The following is a 20343-nucleotide window of genomic DNA, read 5'->3' on the forward strand; positions in this document are numbered from 1 at the left end:
TCAAATGTTTATAGGTCCTTTTACAGACCAAATTCTCCATAGAAACAGAAGATTCTCATTAACTAAAACCAATTTTGAACAGGATTTAATAAACATAGTAAATTGGTTAACTAACCAGGAGTCTTCAATCCTGTTTGTTAAAAAAATAAAACCCCCAAAATCTTAGTTCAAAACGCAAAGCTCTAGTGATAGAAAATTGGCTGCATTGGAGTGATTTTATAAATTACTTCAATATCCTTCTGACATGACTAACTTTAAAGATAGTTCAGAAACTTCAATAAAGACCAATTCTTAAAGTGTTTCATTAGTTGTCTGTTTTCTATTCTTTCATAATAGATTTAATTTAATCTATTGATTCTAGATAAAAGGGTCTGGTCTACAAATACTTGAAAAATTGTTTGTTTCCATTATCTTGGCTCTGGTATAAGATCCTAAAAAAAAAGAGAGAGACTTCATATCAATCTCTCAGTGGGTTTTTGCAAAGAAGATGCTCTTTCTCTCATTGGAGAGAGTTTTACACCTTTATGAAATGCCCTCACCAGAGATGATTGCTGCATACTATACTACCTTATCAATTAAGTGCATTACATGATTTAGTATATCGTAAAGTTTTACGTTAAAAGCTTAGCCTATTTTTTGCTTACATTTGCCTTATGCCATAGAACACCCAAAATCTGATACCAGAAGAGGCAACCCTAAAAATCTTTAAAATAAATAAATAAGGAAATAAGTAAATCTTTGCCAACAATTTGGAAATACACTTAAGTGTGAAATCATGTCCTGAATGATTGTTCAACATGAAGGAAGTGAGTAATAAATTCATCCTGCCGACTGAAGCCAAATCTTGATGAATTAAAACTTTAAAAAAATACAGTGAGAAACACAATAAGGACCTGCAGAACATGTAGCAGAATAGAACGGAAAACAAAGCTCCACATGACAGTTCTGTTTCCTCATTCTTAAAAACAGATGTCATTCTTGAGACTTAAAAAAGGGATAAGAAGCAGTCATTAAAGTAGCGTATTAAAACCGAAACCATGGTGTCATGTTGGCAAAAAGGAACATCGATCCTCACTACACACACCCATAAAAAGTTCTATGTGATTACATAGAAAAAAGACATTTCTCAATATTGTTTTTAAATAATAAAGAGGAATGACTTGAACAATGAAATACTTGATGAAGTAGACAGGCTGAATTTCAGTTGCTGATTCCCAACATTCCCATTTTTATCTCATTTAAAACATTTATTTCATTTAAAGCATTTAAAATAAGAATTACTCTGCAGAGGAAAGAGGTTTGATATCATCATCAGGATAGCACTGACCTTTTATTGACAGAATATTGCAAGCACAGCTGAGTTCAGCTACATTTGGGCAAGTGCTTTATCTCATTCTATAATTTGGAACTCATCTTAATCAATCATAGAAACAAGTGAAAATAAATTACAAAAGCATTCTATTCTACTCTAGTCTACTATTTCACAATCAACTCAGAAATGGTATTGTTTCGGCAACACAGTCATATGGTCGGTTGTTGCTTTTACAGTATATCCCACTGCTTTTCACTTTTCAACAATGAAAGATATGATATGGAAGAGTTTCCATTCATTTTGTCACCAGTGAGGTTGATTGAATAGAAAGATTAAATCCCCAAATCACTCAGTGTGCTGTTTAATTGAATGGGGATTTGACCTCCTCTTGCTATGAAAAGACAACTTGATGCCTTCTAGATATTTGAGACTGCCACTGCCAAAATCACTGATCATGGGTGATGCTAACTGGCACTTGTGGACATGCAGAAATAGTGAAAAATATTTAAAACACACCACGTTGCTTGGCTGTCAAGGCCCAGTGTAAGCATACTTATGTACAGACTAAGTGACCTTAATTAATTCATATCAGAATTATGTTGTCACTTCTACAGATGCTTTTGGTTGTGTATGAGACCCTTCCTAAAACAAAAGTTATTACAAGTGGAACATAGGTTGACTGCATAAAGTTCATGTAGCTTTATGACTGTACAGCAACATACATTTCAGAAAGTGTTTATTTTCTGCTCATTTAGGTACATTGGGGATTGTAAGGTAATTATTTTTACAACAATGATAGTCATTTATTTCAAATGATCAGATATGCTTCATTTTTCCCTCCTCCAAATGTAGGTGTTAAATCAGACAACACGACTGGAGCTTCAACTGCTGGCCCATTCTATCTCAACTAACAAACTAGAAATGCAGATTTCAGATCAGACCAACGAGATAGGTAAACTGCAAGAAAAAAACAGGTAACAGTTTTTTTAATTGACTCATGAATATAGAAATTGATTGTCAGTTTTCCTTTAGGAAGTGTATAGTTATAGTATCCTCTAATATACTTCCAAAAAGAAATTGAAATTAAAAACAAAAATGACTTTAGGTCAATGCATAAAAATTAGGCAAAAACTAAAATTGATAACAAATAACAGATAATCAAGAGTTGGAAGGGACCTTATAGGTCATCTAGTCCACCTCCCACGCCCAAGTGGGAGACCTTTCACTATTGCTGAAAAATGGCAGTCCAATCTCTTCTTGAAAGTCTCAAGTGATGGCGCTCCCACAACTTCCGAGAGCAAGCTGTTCCATTGGTTGATTGTTCTCACTGTCAGAAAGTTTCTCCTTATTTCCCGGTTAAATCTCCCCTTGTTCAGTTTCCATCCATTATTCCTTGTCTGGCCTACAGGCGCTTTAGAAAATAGCTTGTCCCCTTCCTCTCTGTGGCAGCCTCTCAAATATTGGAAGACTGCTATCATGTCTCCCCTGTTCCTTCTCTTCTCTAGATTAGCCATGTCCAGTTCCTGTAACCGTTTTTCATATGTTTTAGTCTCCAGTCCCCTAAACATCCTGGTTGCTCTTCTCTGTACTTTTTCTAGAGTCTCAACATCTTTTTTATAATGTGGTGAACAAAACTAGATGCAGTACTCTAGGTTTGGTCTTACTAAGGCTTTATAGAGTAGTATCAGTACTTCACTTGATCTCGATTGTATCCCTCTGTTAATGCAATTTAGGATTACATTAGCTTTTTTGGTGGCTGCTACACACTGCTGGCTCATATTTGATGATTAAAAAAAAATTATTTGTATTCACTGAATTTGCATCAATGCCAAAACTTGAGGGACTTTTTCTTTATTACCAAGCAAACTATTCTATGGAAAACAATTCACATGTCCCTAGGATTTTTCATGGTTGCTTAAACAGTGTAAGGATAAATGGAGTTCAATTTATTTTACAACATATTTTCAGTTATAAGTAATCCTTGACTTACATCCGTTCATTTAGAGCCCAGAGTACCAATGGCACTGAAAAAAGTGACTTATTGTTTTTCACACTTATGACTCTTGCAGCATCGCCATTGTCACATGACCTATATTTGGGCACTGTGCTGGGATCATGTGATCACCATTTATAATCTTTCTAGCAGGCTTGTGACAAGCAAAGTCAATGGGGGAAGTCAAATTCATTTAATGATTGCACAATTCAGTTAACAACTGCAGTGGTTTGCTTAACAACTGTAGCAAAAAAAAAAGTAAAATGGGGCAAAAGTCATTTAACATGTGCTTTGTTTAGCAACTGAAATTTTGGGCTCAGTTGTGGTCGTAAGTCAAAGACTGTACTAGGGGACATTTTTTCCGCCCAGTTCTGTGAAATTAGTAGAGTGATTTCATTGTTAACTTAGAAAACAATAATAGTAAAACCTCCTTGAGTGAGATACTACTTTGACCTAGCTGTGGGCCTATCTGCTCTGAGGAACAGAAGAACATTAATCCCTATTGGATATATCTTTTCAAAGAAGCAGAATGAAGAATGTCTCTCCCATAAACAAGATGGTAAAATGTAATTTACATAAACCTATAACAGATTGGCCATTGCCCAGGTTAACAAGAACCCTCCTAAGTGTTGGAATTCCTGGACATCTGGTGAAAAATGGGCTACAGGACTGAAGACTGTTGGCTGAGCAACCAGGGCCAGCTGCTGCAGGGCTAGGGAAGAAAAGGTGCTTACCTATTGCAAATATACAAAGATTGAAAACAAAAAAAAAACCCCCTCCAATCTGTTGTTACAAATCAACAAGAAAAGGATATCTGGAAAAAAATGCACCAGTTCTGGAAAGAACAACATCCAGAGTCAGAAATAACAGGACAGAGGCTAGCAGATCGACGTCAATTTATAAAACAAAATAAAGTATTCACAAAAGCAGAATTGGAAGAACTGCAAAGGTCTACCCAGGGCAAATAAAATGAAGCCTTGCCAAAAGTAGCTCAGACTGCACAGACAAACCAGGGGAAGTCAGCAGTAAAGGTAGCCAGCATATTGTAGCTATTGAATAGTTTTTACAGTAGAACGTCTGGTCATGAACGCTTCTGACCACAACCAAATAATTCACAAAAAATTTGAATCTGGTCACGAACACATACTTGGGTGGCGATCAAACATGACCCCTGAGCCAGCAATTCCTGAAGATGAAACATTAGAAGATGAAGAAATTGCCAAAGCTATAGAACGAGTTATTGTCATGACCAGAGATTCTACTGTATTTCCAAACTAGGTACCCTTACCACTGCCTTCTCAGAAAGAACTAAGCTCTCACACAGAAAAAACATTGAAACAAAGACTAACTAGCATCTAAAAGAGCACAAAAAACAACAGAATAAAGTTGCCTACATTGAAGCTTGTTCCAAAGAAACAGCTAGCACAAAACACCAATACTGTAATATCAAACATAAGCACCAGCTCACTGCAAGCAACAAACCAACTAATATACAGCATGGTTGCAGTTATAACTGAATATCTAGGATGCAAACCAACAAAGAAAAAAAGGCAAAGAGTGCATCACTAAAATGGAAGGTCAGACTGGAAAATAAAATCAGCATGTGATGATCCGTTGCAAGCAAACTAGAACAGATGAAGGAAAAGAAGCTAAAGAATATCTGATCAAGAAATATCACCCAGAAACAAAAAAGATTAAGGAAACCCTAGATGTAATAAAGCAGCAAATAACAAGTAGCAAATGTCAGCAGATAGGAAGTTTGAGTTGTATACTATAAGCAGAATCTCCTATTTTAACTGAATCAGAAATTGAAGTTATCATGATACTCTGTAGAAATAACATCAAGAGTCTGGATGAAGAAGATCACTACAAATACCTGGACATCCTTCAGACTAACAACATCAAGCACAATGAAGTCAATAAGATTTGTACTGAATATATCAAGAAAGTGAAGATGATCTTAAAAGATCACAGTGAGTGGTGAAAATACCATAAAGGCAATAAACAACAGGCAATTGCAGGCATTAGAATGGTGGAATGAACTCAAGCTGAAGTAGAAGTCCTGAATAGAAAGTTCAGAAAAATAATGACAATGAATCATGCCCTTCATCCATATAGTCAATTTATCAAGGAGCATAGATGATTGTGGAATTTTACAAGTACACTGGACAGTTAAAAAAGAAAAAAGAGCATTGGAAGAAAATCTGAAGGACAGTGAAGAAGATGCAACAAGTTAGTACACCATATGGCTTATTGAATACAGCATCACACCATCAAAGAACAACACCTGCTTTTATCCTAGATCCTTGGGAAGGACTTGATAGGTGGACAAAAAGACCAAATCCAGTCTAAATACATGGTTGACTATGTGTCCAACCACCACCACCACCACCGCAACAATAATATTTTGGAGGTGCGAGATTTATTATATACTTTGTGAATAGTGAGTAGTGAAAGCCATAATTGCAAAGGAGTTGCTTCCCGAGACCAAATAGCTCCATCTCTTTTTCATGTATTCCTTTACAGTTGTCTTTCCTGGTTTTAGATCCCCTGATATTAAACAACAATACCAGATTATCAACCACAAGACCTGAGGGCAGCAATAATGAGAGTTTAGTCTAAAAGTAACTAAGAATTCAAGGTTGAATGTTTTCTACTAAAGACTTTTAGAGACCCATCTGGTGTAGTGGTGAAGGCATCAAGCTAGAAATCTGGTGGCCATGTGGTCCTGCCTTTGGCCCAAAGCTAGCTGGGTGACCATAAGCCAGATATTCTTTGAGCTCTAGGAAGCAGGCAATCTGGCAAAAGCAAATAGAACACTCATGGAGAGTCTCAACAAGAGTTTTATGTCTATAGTGGACATGGTCCAGTATGTTACAAGAATCTCGCTAGACTGACTGTATTCCATTGCAAACAGCAAGATAAGGCTTCAGGGATTCTGAGTGAGGTCAGGCCACTTCCTGCAGTGCAATGACTCCAAACTTGGGCCCCTCTTAACACCTCCCTACAGCCTAGCAGGAGATTTTACCACACTTGCCAAGATAACTACAGGGAATATTCCAGGCAGTCACTGGGGGGTAGTACTGACTTTAACGCCCTAAAAACAAACAGCTACATTATGAACTCTTATCCAAATTTGATGGAGTTTAACCAACTAGGGATTTGCAATCCTTCCTCCCATTTATCTTTCGTCCAGATATAGCAAGTCATCCATCTTAATATGTAAACTCCCAGATTCATAACAATTTTAAATCACTCGTTATAAAAATGAAACCAATTTTGGGGAATGCTTCTTTTTAAATCCAGTACAAATGACACATATCGATTTTTGCCTGTATCAATATTTGGTGTACAATGTCAAAGAATATCGAATCTGTTGTTATTTAGTCAAAATATTTGAATGGCAGCTAGTCAACACAACTATTAACATTTCTTGCTGAGCTGGGATCACATTAGACCAGCTGGAGAAGTTCAGGGAATTGTGACCTTCACTTATTCCATGAACCTTGTGTGTGACCTGCTGTTGGCTGGTGATGCAGTTGGCTAGATCCATGTGTTGAGGAGCCAACCTTACTGTTTGTTAAATTGGACAGCAAGTACATTCATTCAGCTGCATAGTTCTTGCCTTTATAGTGAGTTGTTGACATCTTGGTGGAAAGATAGTGGAGATTAACAAGCTGCTTTCCAAAATTAAAAACAATAGAGGCTTATACTGTACTTAAGAATAGCATAAGGTAGGCTTGAATTTACAATGAGCCCAACTATTATTCGGTAGAAATTCAGATGTGTAAAGAACTTCTCACTTCTGGTAAACATTAATGTTGAGGGGAAAGGGCATATTTTCACATTTGTCTTCACTTTCTTGCTATGTTTGTGTATGCTCCTGCTAAGCATGTTTTATGCAAACAAGATTTGCTCCTGGAGGAGCTAATTCATTATTCATATGTCATTTATTGGGATAAGGGAAGGAATAGATTTGGATCACAACAAATGTCATTCACTACTTGTTAACAAGTCACAAATATTTGTAGACCAAGAATATTTTGGAACAGATACTATAAAATCGGTTTCCACATATACTGGGGCAAGAACAAAATAATTTCTATATAGTTAACTCAGAACTTGAATCCTTTCAAAGGTGGCACTAACTTGTGCATTTTTCACTGGGGCTAGAAGGCTTGAAGACCATAACACTTGGATATTATGACAGCAATTGTGTAGGTAGTGTTCTAAATAGATAGGGATAACCATTTGGCACCTGTACACAGAACCTTTTGGGTAGGCATATTTTTGGCAACCAAGGCTATAGTAGGCAGGGCAGCAAAGGCATATATCATATAACTGGGCAAGGCTTGGATTTTAGTATGATGTAGCAGTTGGATGGTGGTGGAAGGTTTTAAATTCTGTTGGATTGTGTTCAATCTAGCACCTTAAAAAATCGAACTGGATCATGCTGATTCAACGTGTTTTGTAAATTGCAAAAAGAGAGAAGGGCGGCGGGGGGAGAGAGATAGAGATCAGTATGGCATGTGGCCTCCTGTGAATATTTTAGAGGTGCCCATAATGCTAAAACAGAGGTCAGAGGTCACTGAAAAGATTCTTAATAGGTATCAATATTGACCCAAGTTCAGTTGTAGTTATCTGGAAGTGGCATATACAGAAGTATGGACATATTCACAGTTCTAAAGTTGCCCAACCAAAAGAGATCATTTTGACTACTGATTGCAGTCTATATTCAATAGTCTTGTACATTTAGTACTCTAAAACAGTGGTTCTCAACCTTTTCTTCACCACAGATATCCTTTAAATACCTTTTGTGGGCATGCACCATGGCCATGGACCCCAAGACTTAACAAGATTTAAATCATAAAATTTCTTCAAACCTTCATGGACCCCCTATGAAAACACTGTGCCCCCCCCCCTCCCAGGGGTCCACAGACCACAGGTTGAGAATCACTGCTCTAAAGCTTTCTCATTTAAGCAAGCTTATGTGTCTTGGAGGAATACAAAACTTGGAACTGAATGCAAAATTCAGTGTCCTAAAAACTTTACTATTCATTTTCTAAAGTAGCCAATGAAGCCGTCTTTAGAGACAGGAATTTAGCATCAATATATATTCCAACTCTTTTTTCACATCTATCAAGATCAGCATAAATTATGCAAACCAAGGTCTGTTGTAGATTTACTGCATATTAAATAAAATAATGCATATTGCCTTTATTTTACACAGGTTATAAAGTTTGGACATAGCATTTTATTTTTCTCCTGAATAAAACACACAAAGCACTTGGGATCACACTGTTGTTGTATCCTTCTTTATCTGGTGAGAACAGGAAAGAATAGAAAATCAAAGAAATGATGAATTCAAATAATCTTAGTAACTAGGATCTGAGATTATTTTGCTCCTGCTAATAAAGAGATGTTATATATGGGGCGGAGCAGCACGTCGTTTTTTAAAGTTTTGATCAGACTGCATATTAGACCACCATGGGCACTTTCACTAGCTCAGATTCATTCATTTATTTAATTTAATTTGCATAAAATATTGTAATAATCAAAGCTGATTTTTCTTTTTGCTAGCCTTTTGGAAAAAAAGGTCCTTGAAATGGAAAGCAAGCACATATCCCAACTACAATCAATGAAAGAAGAGAAGGATAAGCTTCAGTCATTTGTTTCTAGACAGAACTCCGTAATAGAAGAATTAGAGAAACAGTTAGTCAACGCTAGTGCTAATAACTCATTCCTGCAAAAGCAGCAACATGACCTGAGAGAAACAGTGCAAAACTTGTTTGCTATGATTACTGTGCCACAACGTAAGTAAAAAATAATAATAAGACAATCATTTTTATCCTGATGATATAGAATACACAGACTCCATTCTTGGAATGCTAGACAATTGAAGACATTTCATTACCCAAACTAGGTAACATCATCAGTGAACTGAAGATGTTACCTAGTTTGGGGTAATGAAACATCAGAATTGAAACATCATGAAACCCCTCATTTCAATTCTGAGCTACAAATATCTTCCTTAATTGCTTTTGGTTAGCATTTTTTGTTCCCTGCAATTTCCCTTAGCTTCAAAATCCTCCCTTCCCACAGTCACCCTAATTTCTTTCTTAATATAAAGCCTAATTATATCATGTTTGTATTGATTTGGGAAAGTTTTATTCCCTACCTATTCCCTAGCCGCATATTGGGAATAAAGAAAGGATTAAGAGTGGCCAAACCACCCTGAGTTTGGCACCAATGTTAAATCTTGGGAGTCCGCTTCTATGTGTGGGTGTTAAACCTCATACCATATTAATATGGAAAATAGTAAACCAGTGGATCATTCAGAGGGACAGAACAAGCTCTAACACTGTGAGAATGTAACCACGGAGGGCTGAATTCTGCCAAATATAATTCTCTCTGTTCTCCAGTATCAGAATTAAAACAATTGTTTGAAGAGTCAAAGCTAATTCTTTCTAACTTTGTGTGAGTGTTTTGCTTTTTCAGCACTCCTTCGAAATAAAATATTTCCTCATCCAAAAGATATGCTATTTTTTTTTTTGCCAACATTACTAGATATTTAAGTCGAATAGATACTGTAACGTCTGATCCATTACAGAAATCTTAAATGAAAACCAAAGTAGTCAGCTGAAACTAAGTAAGTTCGTCAGTGGCAGGGCATCCTCAAAATATAATAAAAATATAGTAAAAAACAGACAGAAAAGTGTGATCAAAGTTTGTCTGATTTTGACATGCATAACAAGGAGGCATAGCTTTGGTGCATTGCCATGGCTACCACATCTTGACTTTTTAAATTCCATCCTGTGGACACTTTTGCTCAGTGGGCAAGGAATGGTGGGCAAATGATTTGGGGCAGGAGAGCAGGGATACAATGGCGCACAATATAACAAAATATTCTGAAGGAAGGTAGATCTGATTAAATTACAATCTGAACAAGAACTTTCCACCGGTTACCACATTGTTGAGGATCTGGCTGGTCTTTATAAGCATTCCACAATCAATTCATAAGATATTTGTTTTGTTTAAGGAAGTTGATTCTGTCCAATTAGTCTTACAGTTTAAAAATAGTTTCTTTGAGAACTTCTAAAACTGCTAATGTTTTTGCTGATGTTATCTCTTAAGTAGCGCACAAACAAGTAAACAAACCATACTGACTTTAGCATGATGTGGAAAAAATATCCTGAACTTTTGCCAGTGTCAAGAGGGCTAAGTTCTAATTATCAAAGAAGTGTGGAAAAACAATTAAATGAATGGAAACAAACTTGTATTGTAAGGAAACTAGATTTATAGACCTTACTTAAACAGTAAACAGATTGAAAAGGCTGGAAAAATGGTAGAGACAGAGCAGGTGGAGAAAACAATATATAGATCTGATTTGCATTGCAACTGAATTTAAGAGATTTTTATAACAGCTTTCTTAATATGTTTTTGTATTTTGCTTTTTAGCCTCCAAGAATGCTTTGGTCCCTGGAAAAGAACAGATCAGTTTCAAAGACTGCTCAGAAGCATTCAAAATGGGGTTTACATCAAGTGGTATTTACACATTACTTATATCTAACACAGGAGAAGAAAAAAAGGTATTACGCTCTCTTGGTTACATTAATCAGAATGGAAAACTCTTTCATATCAGAAATATTTTTGTACAAGTTATAAGTTGTATAAGTTAAAAAGCTTACTTGCTCAGTTTTCAAGGTTAGAAAAAGGAGAATCTTACTTTCAGGTTAACAAAAGATATTGAAAATGTTATCTTAAGTCCAGTTCTGATTAGAGATGTATTTAGCATATAGTAGAATACACCAACCATATGCATTTCAAAGTATGACTGGGTTTTTATATTAGCACTATGCTCCTATAGATTTTTTTTATAAAACTGTTTCAAAGTGAGGTCAACGTTAGGCCAACAATTAGGCAGGATGATTGATGGGACAATTTTATTCCCAGACCTGCTACATGGAGTAGAATGATTAGTGTTTAGTGCAGCAGTTTAATGGATTATCCCAGCCTTAGGAGTGTAATCCATCAAACACTATTACCGCTTAGCCTTCATTAATTTTGATGCAACTTGCTTGGAGTCCCACATACTACTCCTGGAAAACTTAAGTTCTGCAGAAACAGTCCTAGTGGATTTCATTTTGCCCATGGTAACACCAGAATTACTGTCATTAACTTTTTAGGGAAAATATTGATGGCCTTTTTGCAAGAGCACGATTTACGGTGCTACCGATGTTGCTTTACATTTTATTTTGGGCGGAGAAACAAAATTGCCTTTTATTTGCCAGACTTCAGCTGTTTATGTTTTGATCTTTTCCTGTCAAAGCTCACTTTGGCCTCTCGAGGGACTTATAAACATCGCAGCACAATGTACGTTGCTAATCTTGTTTTCTTCCCCCTGAAAGCTTTCATTAGGAAGCGCAATGCAAAGCTGACATGCATGCTTTCTTGTTGAAGATATACTACTGTGATACTGTTAACATCATCTTGCTTTCCCTACTTTTTGCATTACAAACTAATGGCTAAATCCCCTGTCTTTTTGTATGAAACTCAGGAAGACGTATAAATGGTGTAACTTGAGTTTGTTCTTGAAATGGTTGGCCCGCCTTCTTTTCATAAATACCTCAAGATACAGAAGCTGTTAGCTCTGTGGGATGGAGGGATTACTGTTGAGAGGTGCAACTCAAAATCTAATTGGACACCCCCTGCCAGTTCTGATATAATGGACCACATTTACAGCGCATTCAGAAAGTATTTAGACCCCCTTTACTTTTATCAATTTATTATGTTGCAGCCTGATTCTATAGGTGTTGAAACTCATTTTTTTCTGTCAGTCTACACTCAGTACCCCATAATGACAAAATGAAAACAGAAGGTTAGCAATGCCTGTAAATTTATTAAAAAGAAAAAAAAGAAATATCACATTGGCATAAATATTCAGACCCCTTCACTCAGTACTTTGTTGAAACACCTTTGGCAGCCGTACACTCTCGAGTCTTTTTGGGTATGTTGTGACAAGCTTTGCACACCTGCAACGCTTGGTATGTGAATCTTGTATAAAAAGAGGAGATCCTCTTGCACTTTTCAACTGTTAATCGGCCCTTTTAATAATCAAACAATTCAACCCTAACCAAAGAGCCTTATTAAATGTAATTCCTTAAATAAGTGTTAGAACTAGTCACGTATTTATTTATTTATTTCACAAATTTTTATTAGTTTATCAAAATATAAAATACAAAAATACAAAGAAAAATGAAAATAGGAAAACAAAGGACGAAAAGGGGAAGAGGAAAAAGTAGAGGGAAGAGGGGGAAAGAAAAAGAAAAGCATTGACTTCCGACTCTTTGGCACAGAGAGAGAATAAGTAATAACATACAACCTCAAAGTTTTTTCTACTTTTACCTAATATATACTAGCCATTTCTCTAACAACAAATATATCACATCAACAAAACCCCAAATCAAATTTTTAATTTTTCCTCCACCTCAAACACAACATCCAGAAGCGAGAAATGGATTTCTTAATATAGCATGCTTTATATGCCGTTATTTTTCTAATGGAAACCTTAATTCTACAGATTTTGCCTGGTAGATATTTCTCCCAAAGGAACAACAACAAAAAGTTTCAAAAACAAAAACAGAAGTGTTTGGAAAATCAAAACTGGCAGCAAAATACAGGATCTGCTTGATGGAGAGCTAGACAGCATTCACAGTCACTTCAGGAACATGTTTTCATTATATGTGCTCATATAAACAGACATAATACCGCAAGCCCTGATGCAGTTTCCTAGTACTGTTCAAATTGAACAGAGAGAAAGCTGATTGCTTGTTTGCATGTAAGCACTGGTGGAGTACATTGCCATACTTCTACTGTGAGTTCTGTTTCCCCGCACAAGGCATAATACTCAAGTATAACATGATTATGAGAACAGTATTTTTATATCACATGGGAAGTAAAAAAAATATGAGCAAGCAAATTTTGCCTCCCATAAATAGTCATAATTTTGTTAACTCTTTAACTTGGACAAAAATCAATTAAATGAGTAACAATTTCTATATCTGTGTGTCTTGACAGACATATTGTGATATGGAGACAGCAGGAGGAGGCTGGACAATTATTCAGCGACGCTTAGATGGCAATGTAGATTTTGACCGAACATGGGCGGAATATAAAATGGTAAGCAGAACAATGTTATAAGCTTTTGATTAGACTCTGAATATAGATTTCCTTGGTTCTCTAAATGACATAGTCTCATTCTGATCAAGTTGTATTTTTTTTCTTCCCAGCATTAACATCCAATAACTTTTTACTGAAGAAGCCAAAAAATTAAGTGTATAGCCTTTTGCTTGTTAGGCCATGCAGATAAATGCTGTGTTGAAATATTTTGGGCTGGGCATCTCAAAATTCTAGCATTTACTCTGGGATGGGTTTTCTTGAATGCATTCAAAGGAAAGCTAGCAGCCATTTACAGTATCTGCATTTATTTGCAAATATGTGATATGTTTTAGAAATATGTAAATAAAAGACTACAGTGCCAATACACAACAGATATTGCTCAGATTTGTAGAAGATCCATTCATGCTAAAAGATTCATACACTAATATCTTTAGTATTTCTTCTTTCTCTTCCACTGCTGTCTCCACTGAACTGTTTTATTAAAAGAAACTTGAATAAAGGCCTAATTTTCCATCTTGCTTCTGCCTACTTGAATATAGCTGAATTGTATATACCCATACCCTGGGTTTTCTTTGTTACTGGACTTGAGTACTATCACCTGATTGTTACTAACTACTCATAATCTTTTGTCAAGACATATTGTCTCAAGCAATGCCATCTGATGACATAGCTTAAAACTTTGCAGTAACAAAATCGGAAGTATTCCAAGAATCATCTCAACCATCTCCTTCCTACTTACTATTATATGTCATTAAAACTTGAATACTATTTTCTGTCAATGGAGGAAAATACATGAGGCAATTCTGCTGTAAAATGAAATATAGATTTCATCTGTTGTATATAGATTGTCTATTAACACAGTAATGTTTAATTTACAATTGTGTTTTAAAAATATGTATGATCATTTTTATGGCCATTTTCTTGAGCTAAACGATGGTTCCACTTGGTTTTCCCATCTTTAAATCTGTGTTTAAACTTTATTTTCCCAAGTGGAGAAATTCAGAGGGTTTGACCCAATTCAGATGACTTTTTTTTTTAAAGGTGTGAAGTGCAAAATAAAACAAAACAAAACAATATATTTAAATATCTAATTTGGATTACAGGGATTTGGGAACCCTTCTGGAGAATACTGGCTAGGAAATGAATTGGTTTCTCAGCTAACCAACCAGAAGCAGTATGTTCTGAGGATACAGTTGAAAGACTGGGAAGGAAATGAGGCATATTCTTTATATGAGCATTTCTCCTTAGCAGGTGAAGAACTAAAATACAAGTAAGTCAACACAAACAGTTGCAGAGTTGTTCTTCTATTACATTACTTATAATTACATTAATGCCATTTGCATGCTAAACTTATGTTATACATAGAAGTGGGAATGAGTGTGATCTGTTTTGAGAAAAATGTGTAAACATACCTATCCCATATATCAGTCCGCTATTCAGAGCTTGGCATGATTATTTGTTTTAAGAAGAGTTGAAGAAGACAGTTTTCATTTTAACTGTCTTGGTCACTGCTACAGAATTTTTCAAACAATACCATCCAGTGATTACTATTTTGAAAAGTGCTTTAAGAAACTTACTTTTGTACTTGTATCAATAAGGGATTTAGAATATTATGATGTTAGTAAGTGTGCTATGAATCCCATTGCACAAAATAATTATATCCACAATTCTTGTATGTTTTATATTAAATTAACACACTCTCAGGAAGAGCCGACTGAAAACAGGAATATAGCTACCAGACATCCCTAGATGAACTTTATTACTAAAAAGCAAAATTAAAAATCATTTTTATTGCAACCTAACTATTTCCTTATCTGGAAATAGCTGAGTTGTATAACAGAGCTTATGTTAATGAAGACAACCTTCACAAAAGAGATTATCTCAATCCTTTATATTAACAATAATTTCTACACATGCACATGCAAATATACTTCCTTCTGAAATGTAACCAAATCTCCCTGCTCCTCATCCACCGCCTTAACCTCTTCACTCCACTTGATTAATATGTACAATCCTCCCCCTTCTCCCACATATAGTGAACCTCAGTGGTTCTAATTGGCCCACTAGCAAAGTGGATGGCAAATAATGTAATAAATAAAAAATAAATAACCAAAGAAATATATGTCACTGAGTCGATCTACTATTTTCTGCTGTTACTTTTGTATGAATTCCAAATGATGGATTGATACAATATATATATGAGAGGAACAAAGTAAAATCAATCATAAAAGTCTTTATCAGTAATTTCTTATGTATAGATTTTGAAGTGTTTTCCTGTACAGTACATACTACCTTTTAAATCCAGACTTCCATAAACAACTGATTAAGATTTACTGCCTCTAGTTATTATTGTTGCTATTTTAAAGCTAGTTCAACAACGCAGGAGAAAATATATTAATCTTTTTTTCACAACAACATATGATGTTGACAAAAAGTCCCTGGCATACTCTCCAAAAGGCAAATCGTAGATTGTTAACCAGAGAAGGGAACAGGATATTTCTTGGAAAATATTTCCTCTCTACAGAAAAGCCAGCGCAACCACTTTAGCCTGCAATAATTTGTTTCCCATTTTGCTTGTCTACAGAATCAACCTTAAAGGGCTTACTGGTACAGCCGGCAAAATAAGCAGCATCAGTCAACCAGGAAATGGGTTTAGCACAAAGGATGTAGACAACGACAAATGCATCTGCAAATGTTCACAAATGTTAACAGGAGGTAAGAGCGGCATTTTCTCTTCTCTTGTCTTCCTATTCTCACACTTTTCTATTTCTGTTGGCACTTTATCTATCCATAAAGTAAAAAGCAGATACATTTGGTTGTACCAGCTGTTGTAATAAAGTGGAAAGATCAGAATGACTTGGGTAAATAAACAAAGGCAAATCTACAAGCATGCTATATTAGCAAGTTGCAGGATCAGGCCTGGTTAGTAACTTAGATGGGGTACTATAAGCACTTCAGTCTAGGTTGGGAAGCTGAAAGACTTCCCAGATGCAGTGGCAAAAATCTTCTATACTATGAAAAGAAAACTACACAGATGTGGCTGTGAAGATACCAGGGGTTGAACTCCACCAGGAGACTTTATGTTTAGGTCAGCTCAAAACATTATAACTGTGAAAGTCATTTTTGAATATCCACCCTGGAGCAGCAGAGAGAATCTGAATGGAGGATAGAGGAGGACGCAAGCATAGCTCAATCAGTGCTGTTTTAACTCTTTTGTACCAATGCAAGGCTATAATCACAGCACGATACCATGAGAATGCCATCTTCTAAGATACTGAGAAATGGCTCAGGAAATTAGTGAGAATTTAATGAGATCCAGAAGATCTCAGAATTAGCACACTGGCTCGGGATCTCTTGAGTTAACTTCCACATGATTGTCTTTAATGAGATCCATGAAATCCCAGAAAGGTTTCATATCAACATCAGTTACTGAATGAAATGCAATGAAAAATTAAACTGATTTGCTTGGAAAAAGTGAGGACAACAATATAATCTGGGAAAAGTACGTAATTTTTATGGTGCTATCTACTCATATTTATTTCACAGTATTTCTATTAAAGAGTTAGAGCCAAACGTATTTAACTGATGGGTATCTAGTACTTCTAAGATGAGTACAAGCATATCTCTGTGTAATTGTTGCTGGAGAATTGCAGTTCATTTTGGAACAGGTTCTGCTGGAATTGAGGGAAGCCCTCTTATTATTAGTTTACAAGGATACTGAAGAGCTACCTATGCATTCAAAGTTTTTAGTTTGGGTGTTTTGTTTTTTCTTTTAAAAAATTACACACAATTTTTAATGTTTGTACATTTCATGCTGTGAGCTTACAGAATAATTTGTAAGTAGGTAGCATATAACTTGATCAAAACTAAAATAAAGAACAAATAGGCTGCTGTATTTTCCATAGCAGTTTGGGTGATTGCAATGGGAAATGGGTGCTAGGCTAAATCTAATCAAGAAGGTTGCATTTTATATATTTTTTCCAAGGAACTAAGCCAGGGGTTCACTATCGTAGCAACTTTAAGATGCATTAACTTCAATATCTACAATTTCCCTGCTGGCTGGCAAATTCTGGGAGTCAAAGTCCACACATCTTAAAGTTGCCAAGATTGGGAACTTCTGAACTAAGCTATATTTATAAAACTGGAGAGGGTGCTATTATGGATAGCAATAATAAACAGACTGTAATTCTAATATGACAGAGTATTTTTTTTTCTTTTGATAATTGTTAATGCAGTTTTTTTGTATGATGTTAGTACTATTACATGAAAATCAACTATGTTATAGTAATTAAGGTACTAGATTAGAACCTGGGGGGGGGGGAGATCAATGAGTTCTAGTCCTGCCTTAGGCACAAAGCCAGCCGAGTGACCTTGGACTAGTCACTTTCTCTCAGATTTAGGACAATTGATTTGTCCTACTAACTTTCACAGAGCTGTCTTTTTTTTTTTTTTACATTTTATTATAATGTAAATGTCTTTGAAAAAATATCATATATATGAATATGTATCTTCATGAGAGAAAGAAACTAGTGATAATTTATCTTGTGGACTTTCATAGAACTCTCTGAGATTCAGACAAGATGGAATCACTGCAGATTTAATTTGGATCCATACAAGCCATAGACATTATTTTTAATAATAATTTTTATCAAAGTTTACAAAGAGAAAAAAACAATACAAAGAAAAATATAAAAATAAAAAATTATAAGTATATAGAAAAAACAAAAAGAAAAAAATCATATAAAAAATGATTTCCCCTTTTCATCAAGGCAAGTACAATCAATTTCTGTAAGTTATTACCTGTTCCAATAATTCCACAAAATACACTGATCAAAAAAATAAAGGGAACACAAAAATAAGACATCCTAGATCTGAATGAATGAAATATTCTTATTAAATACTTTGTTCATTACATAGTTGAACATGCTGACAACAAAATCACACAAAAATTATCAATGGAAATCAAATTTAGCAACCCATGGAAGTCTGGATTTGGAGTTACACTCAAAATTAAAGTGGAAAAAAACACTACCGGCTGATCCAACTTTGATGTAATGTCCTTAAAACAAGTCAAAATGAGGCTCAGTAGTATGTGTGGCCTTCACATGCCTGTATGACCTCCCTACAACGCCTGGGAATGCTCCTGATGAGGTAACAGATGGTCTCCTTAGGGATCTCCTCCCACATCTGGACTAAAGCATCCCTCAACTCCTGGACAGTCTGTGGTGCAACGTGGCATTGGTGGATGGAGCGAGACATATCCCAGATTGCTCAATTGGATTCAGGTCTGGGGAACGGGCGGGCCAGTCCATAGCATCAATGCCTTTGTCTTGCAGGAACTGCTGACACACTCCAGCCACATGAGGTCTAGCATTGTCATGCATTAGGATGAACTCAGGGCCAACTGCACCAGCATATGGTCTCACAAGGGGTCTGAGGATCTTATCTCGGTACCTAATGGCAGTCAGGCTACCTCTGGCGAGCACATGGAGGGCTGTGCGGCCTCCTAAAGAAATGCCACCCCACACCATTACTGACCCACTGCCAAACCAGTCATGCTGGAGGATGTTGCAGGCAGCAGAACGTTCTCCACGGCATCTCCAGACCCTGTCACGTCTGTCACATGTGCTCAGTGCGAACCTGCTTTCATATGTGAAGAGCACAGGGCATCAGTGGTGAATTTGCCAATCTTGGTGTTTTCTGACAAATGCCAAATGTCCTGCACGATGTTGGGCTGTAAGCACAACCCCAACTTGTGGATGTTGGGCCCTCATACCACCCTCATGGAGTCTGTTTCTGACCATTTGAGCAGCCACATGCACATTTGTGGCCCACTGGAGGTCATTTTGCAGGGCTCTGACAGTGTTCCTCCTGTCCCTCCTTGTACAAAGGCGGAGGTAGCGGTCCTGATGCTGGGTTGTTGCCCTCCTACGGCCTCCTCCACGTTTCCTGATGTACTGGCCTGTCTCCTGGTAGCGCCTCCATGCTCTGGACACTATGCTGACACAGCAAACCTTCTTGCCACAGCTCGCATTGATGTGCCATCCTGGATGAGCTGCACTACCTGAGCCACTTGTGTGGGTTGGAGACTCCGTCTCATGCTACCACTAGAGTGAAAGCACCGCCAGCATTCAAAAGTGACCAAACCATCAGCCAGAAAGCATAGGAACTGAGAAGTGGTCTGTGGTCACCAGCTGCAGAACCACTCCTTTATTGGGGAAATCTTCCTAACTGCCCATGCTTTCCACCTGTTGTCTATTCCATTTGCACAACAGCATGTGAAATTGATTGTCAATCAGTGTTGCTACCTAAGTGGACAGTTTGATTTCACAGAAGTGTGATTGACTTGGAGTTACATTGTGTTAAGTGTTCCCTTTATTTTTTTGAGCAGTGTATATCTTTTTCATCTCCTATCTATAAATACATTATAAAGTTTTGCTATTCAATCCAAATCAGTAAAAGTCCATTAAGAGTTACCAGGAATACAACACATATATTTTAATCTTAATCAAATAAAGTAGTTTTATATATATGGAGATTCTCAGTCATGCAGGTCATAGTTGTCCCAAAGATGCAACTGGACTTTCTGGTTTTTCTTTGAAGTTATTCTTGGATGAGAAGTAAAATGTCTTCAAAGAAAAACCAGAAAGTCCAGTTGCCTCTTGAAAAAGAATCTTTGGGACAAAGTAGTTTTATGTTCCTTTATTTTATTTGTAAGTTATCAATACAATAAAAAGTCTCTTCTTCCCATAATCTTACCTCTTCTATATATAGAAATCTTTAAAGCCTTATCATTTAGTTATAGTCAAGAGAAGTCCATCAACAACTATCAGAAGCAACATATTTTTAACCTTAATCA

The 20343-nt window shown here is 36.3% G+C and overlaps 2 protein-coding genes across 4 annotated transcripts in view; one reads left to right on the top strand and one right to left on the bottom strand.

Moving 5' to 3' along the window:
• The window catches only part of MCPH1 (microcephalin 1), a 114379-nt gene that overhangs the window by 61937 nt on the left and 32099 nt on the right, over positions 1-20343 (bottom strand). The gene's annotated exons all lie outside the window — the stretch shown is intronic.
• Positions 1-20343, top strand: part of ANGPT2 (angiopoietin 2) — a 51474-nt gene that overhangs the window by 25079 nt on the left and 6052 nt on the right. Inside the window, exons 3-8 of one of the 2 annotated variants that reach the window (XM_026695213.2) lie at positions 2165-2286; positions 8886-9118; positions 10764-10894; positions 13383-13484; positions 14588-14754; positions 16069-16199. In XM_026695213.2, the coding sequence (XP_026550998.1) occupies positions 2165-2286; positions 8886-9118; positions 10764-10894; positions 13383-13484; positions 14588-14754; positions 16069-16199 (886 nt within the window). The remainder of the gene's footprint in view (positions 1-2164; positions 2287-8885; positions 9119-10763; positions 10895-13382; positions 13485-14587; positions 14755-16068; positions 16200-20343) is intronic. The other variant, XM_087916388.1, reaches the window with a different exon arrangement.

Source organism: Pseudonaja textilis, chromosome 1 (assembly GCF_049901715.1).
Source record: "Pseudonaja textilis isolate UNSWEBS1 chromosome 1, rPseTex1.2, whole genome shotgun sequence".
Taxonomy (NCBI): domain Eukaryota; kingdom Metazoa; phylum Chordata; class Lepidosauria; order Squamata; family Elapidae; genus Pseudonaja; species Pseudonaja textilis.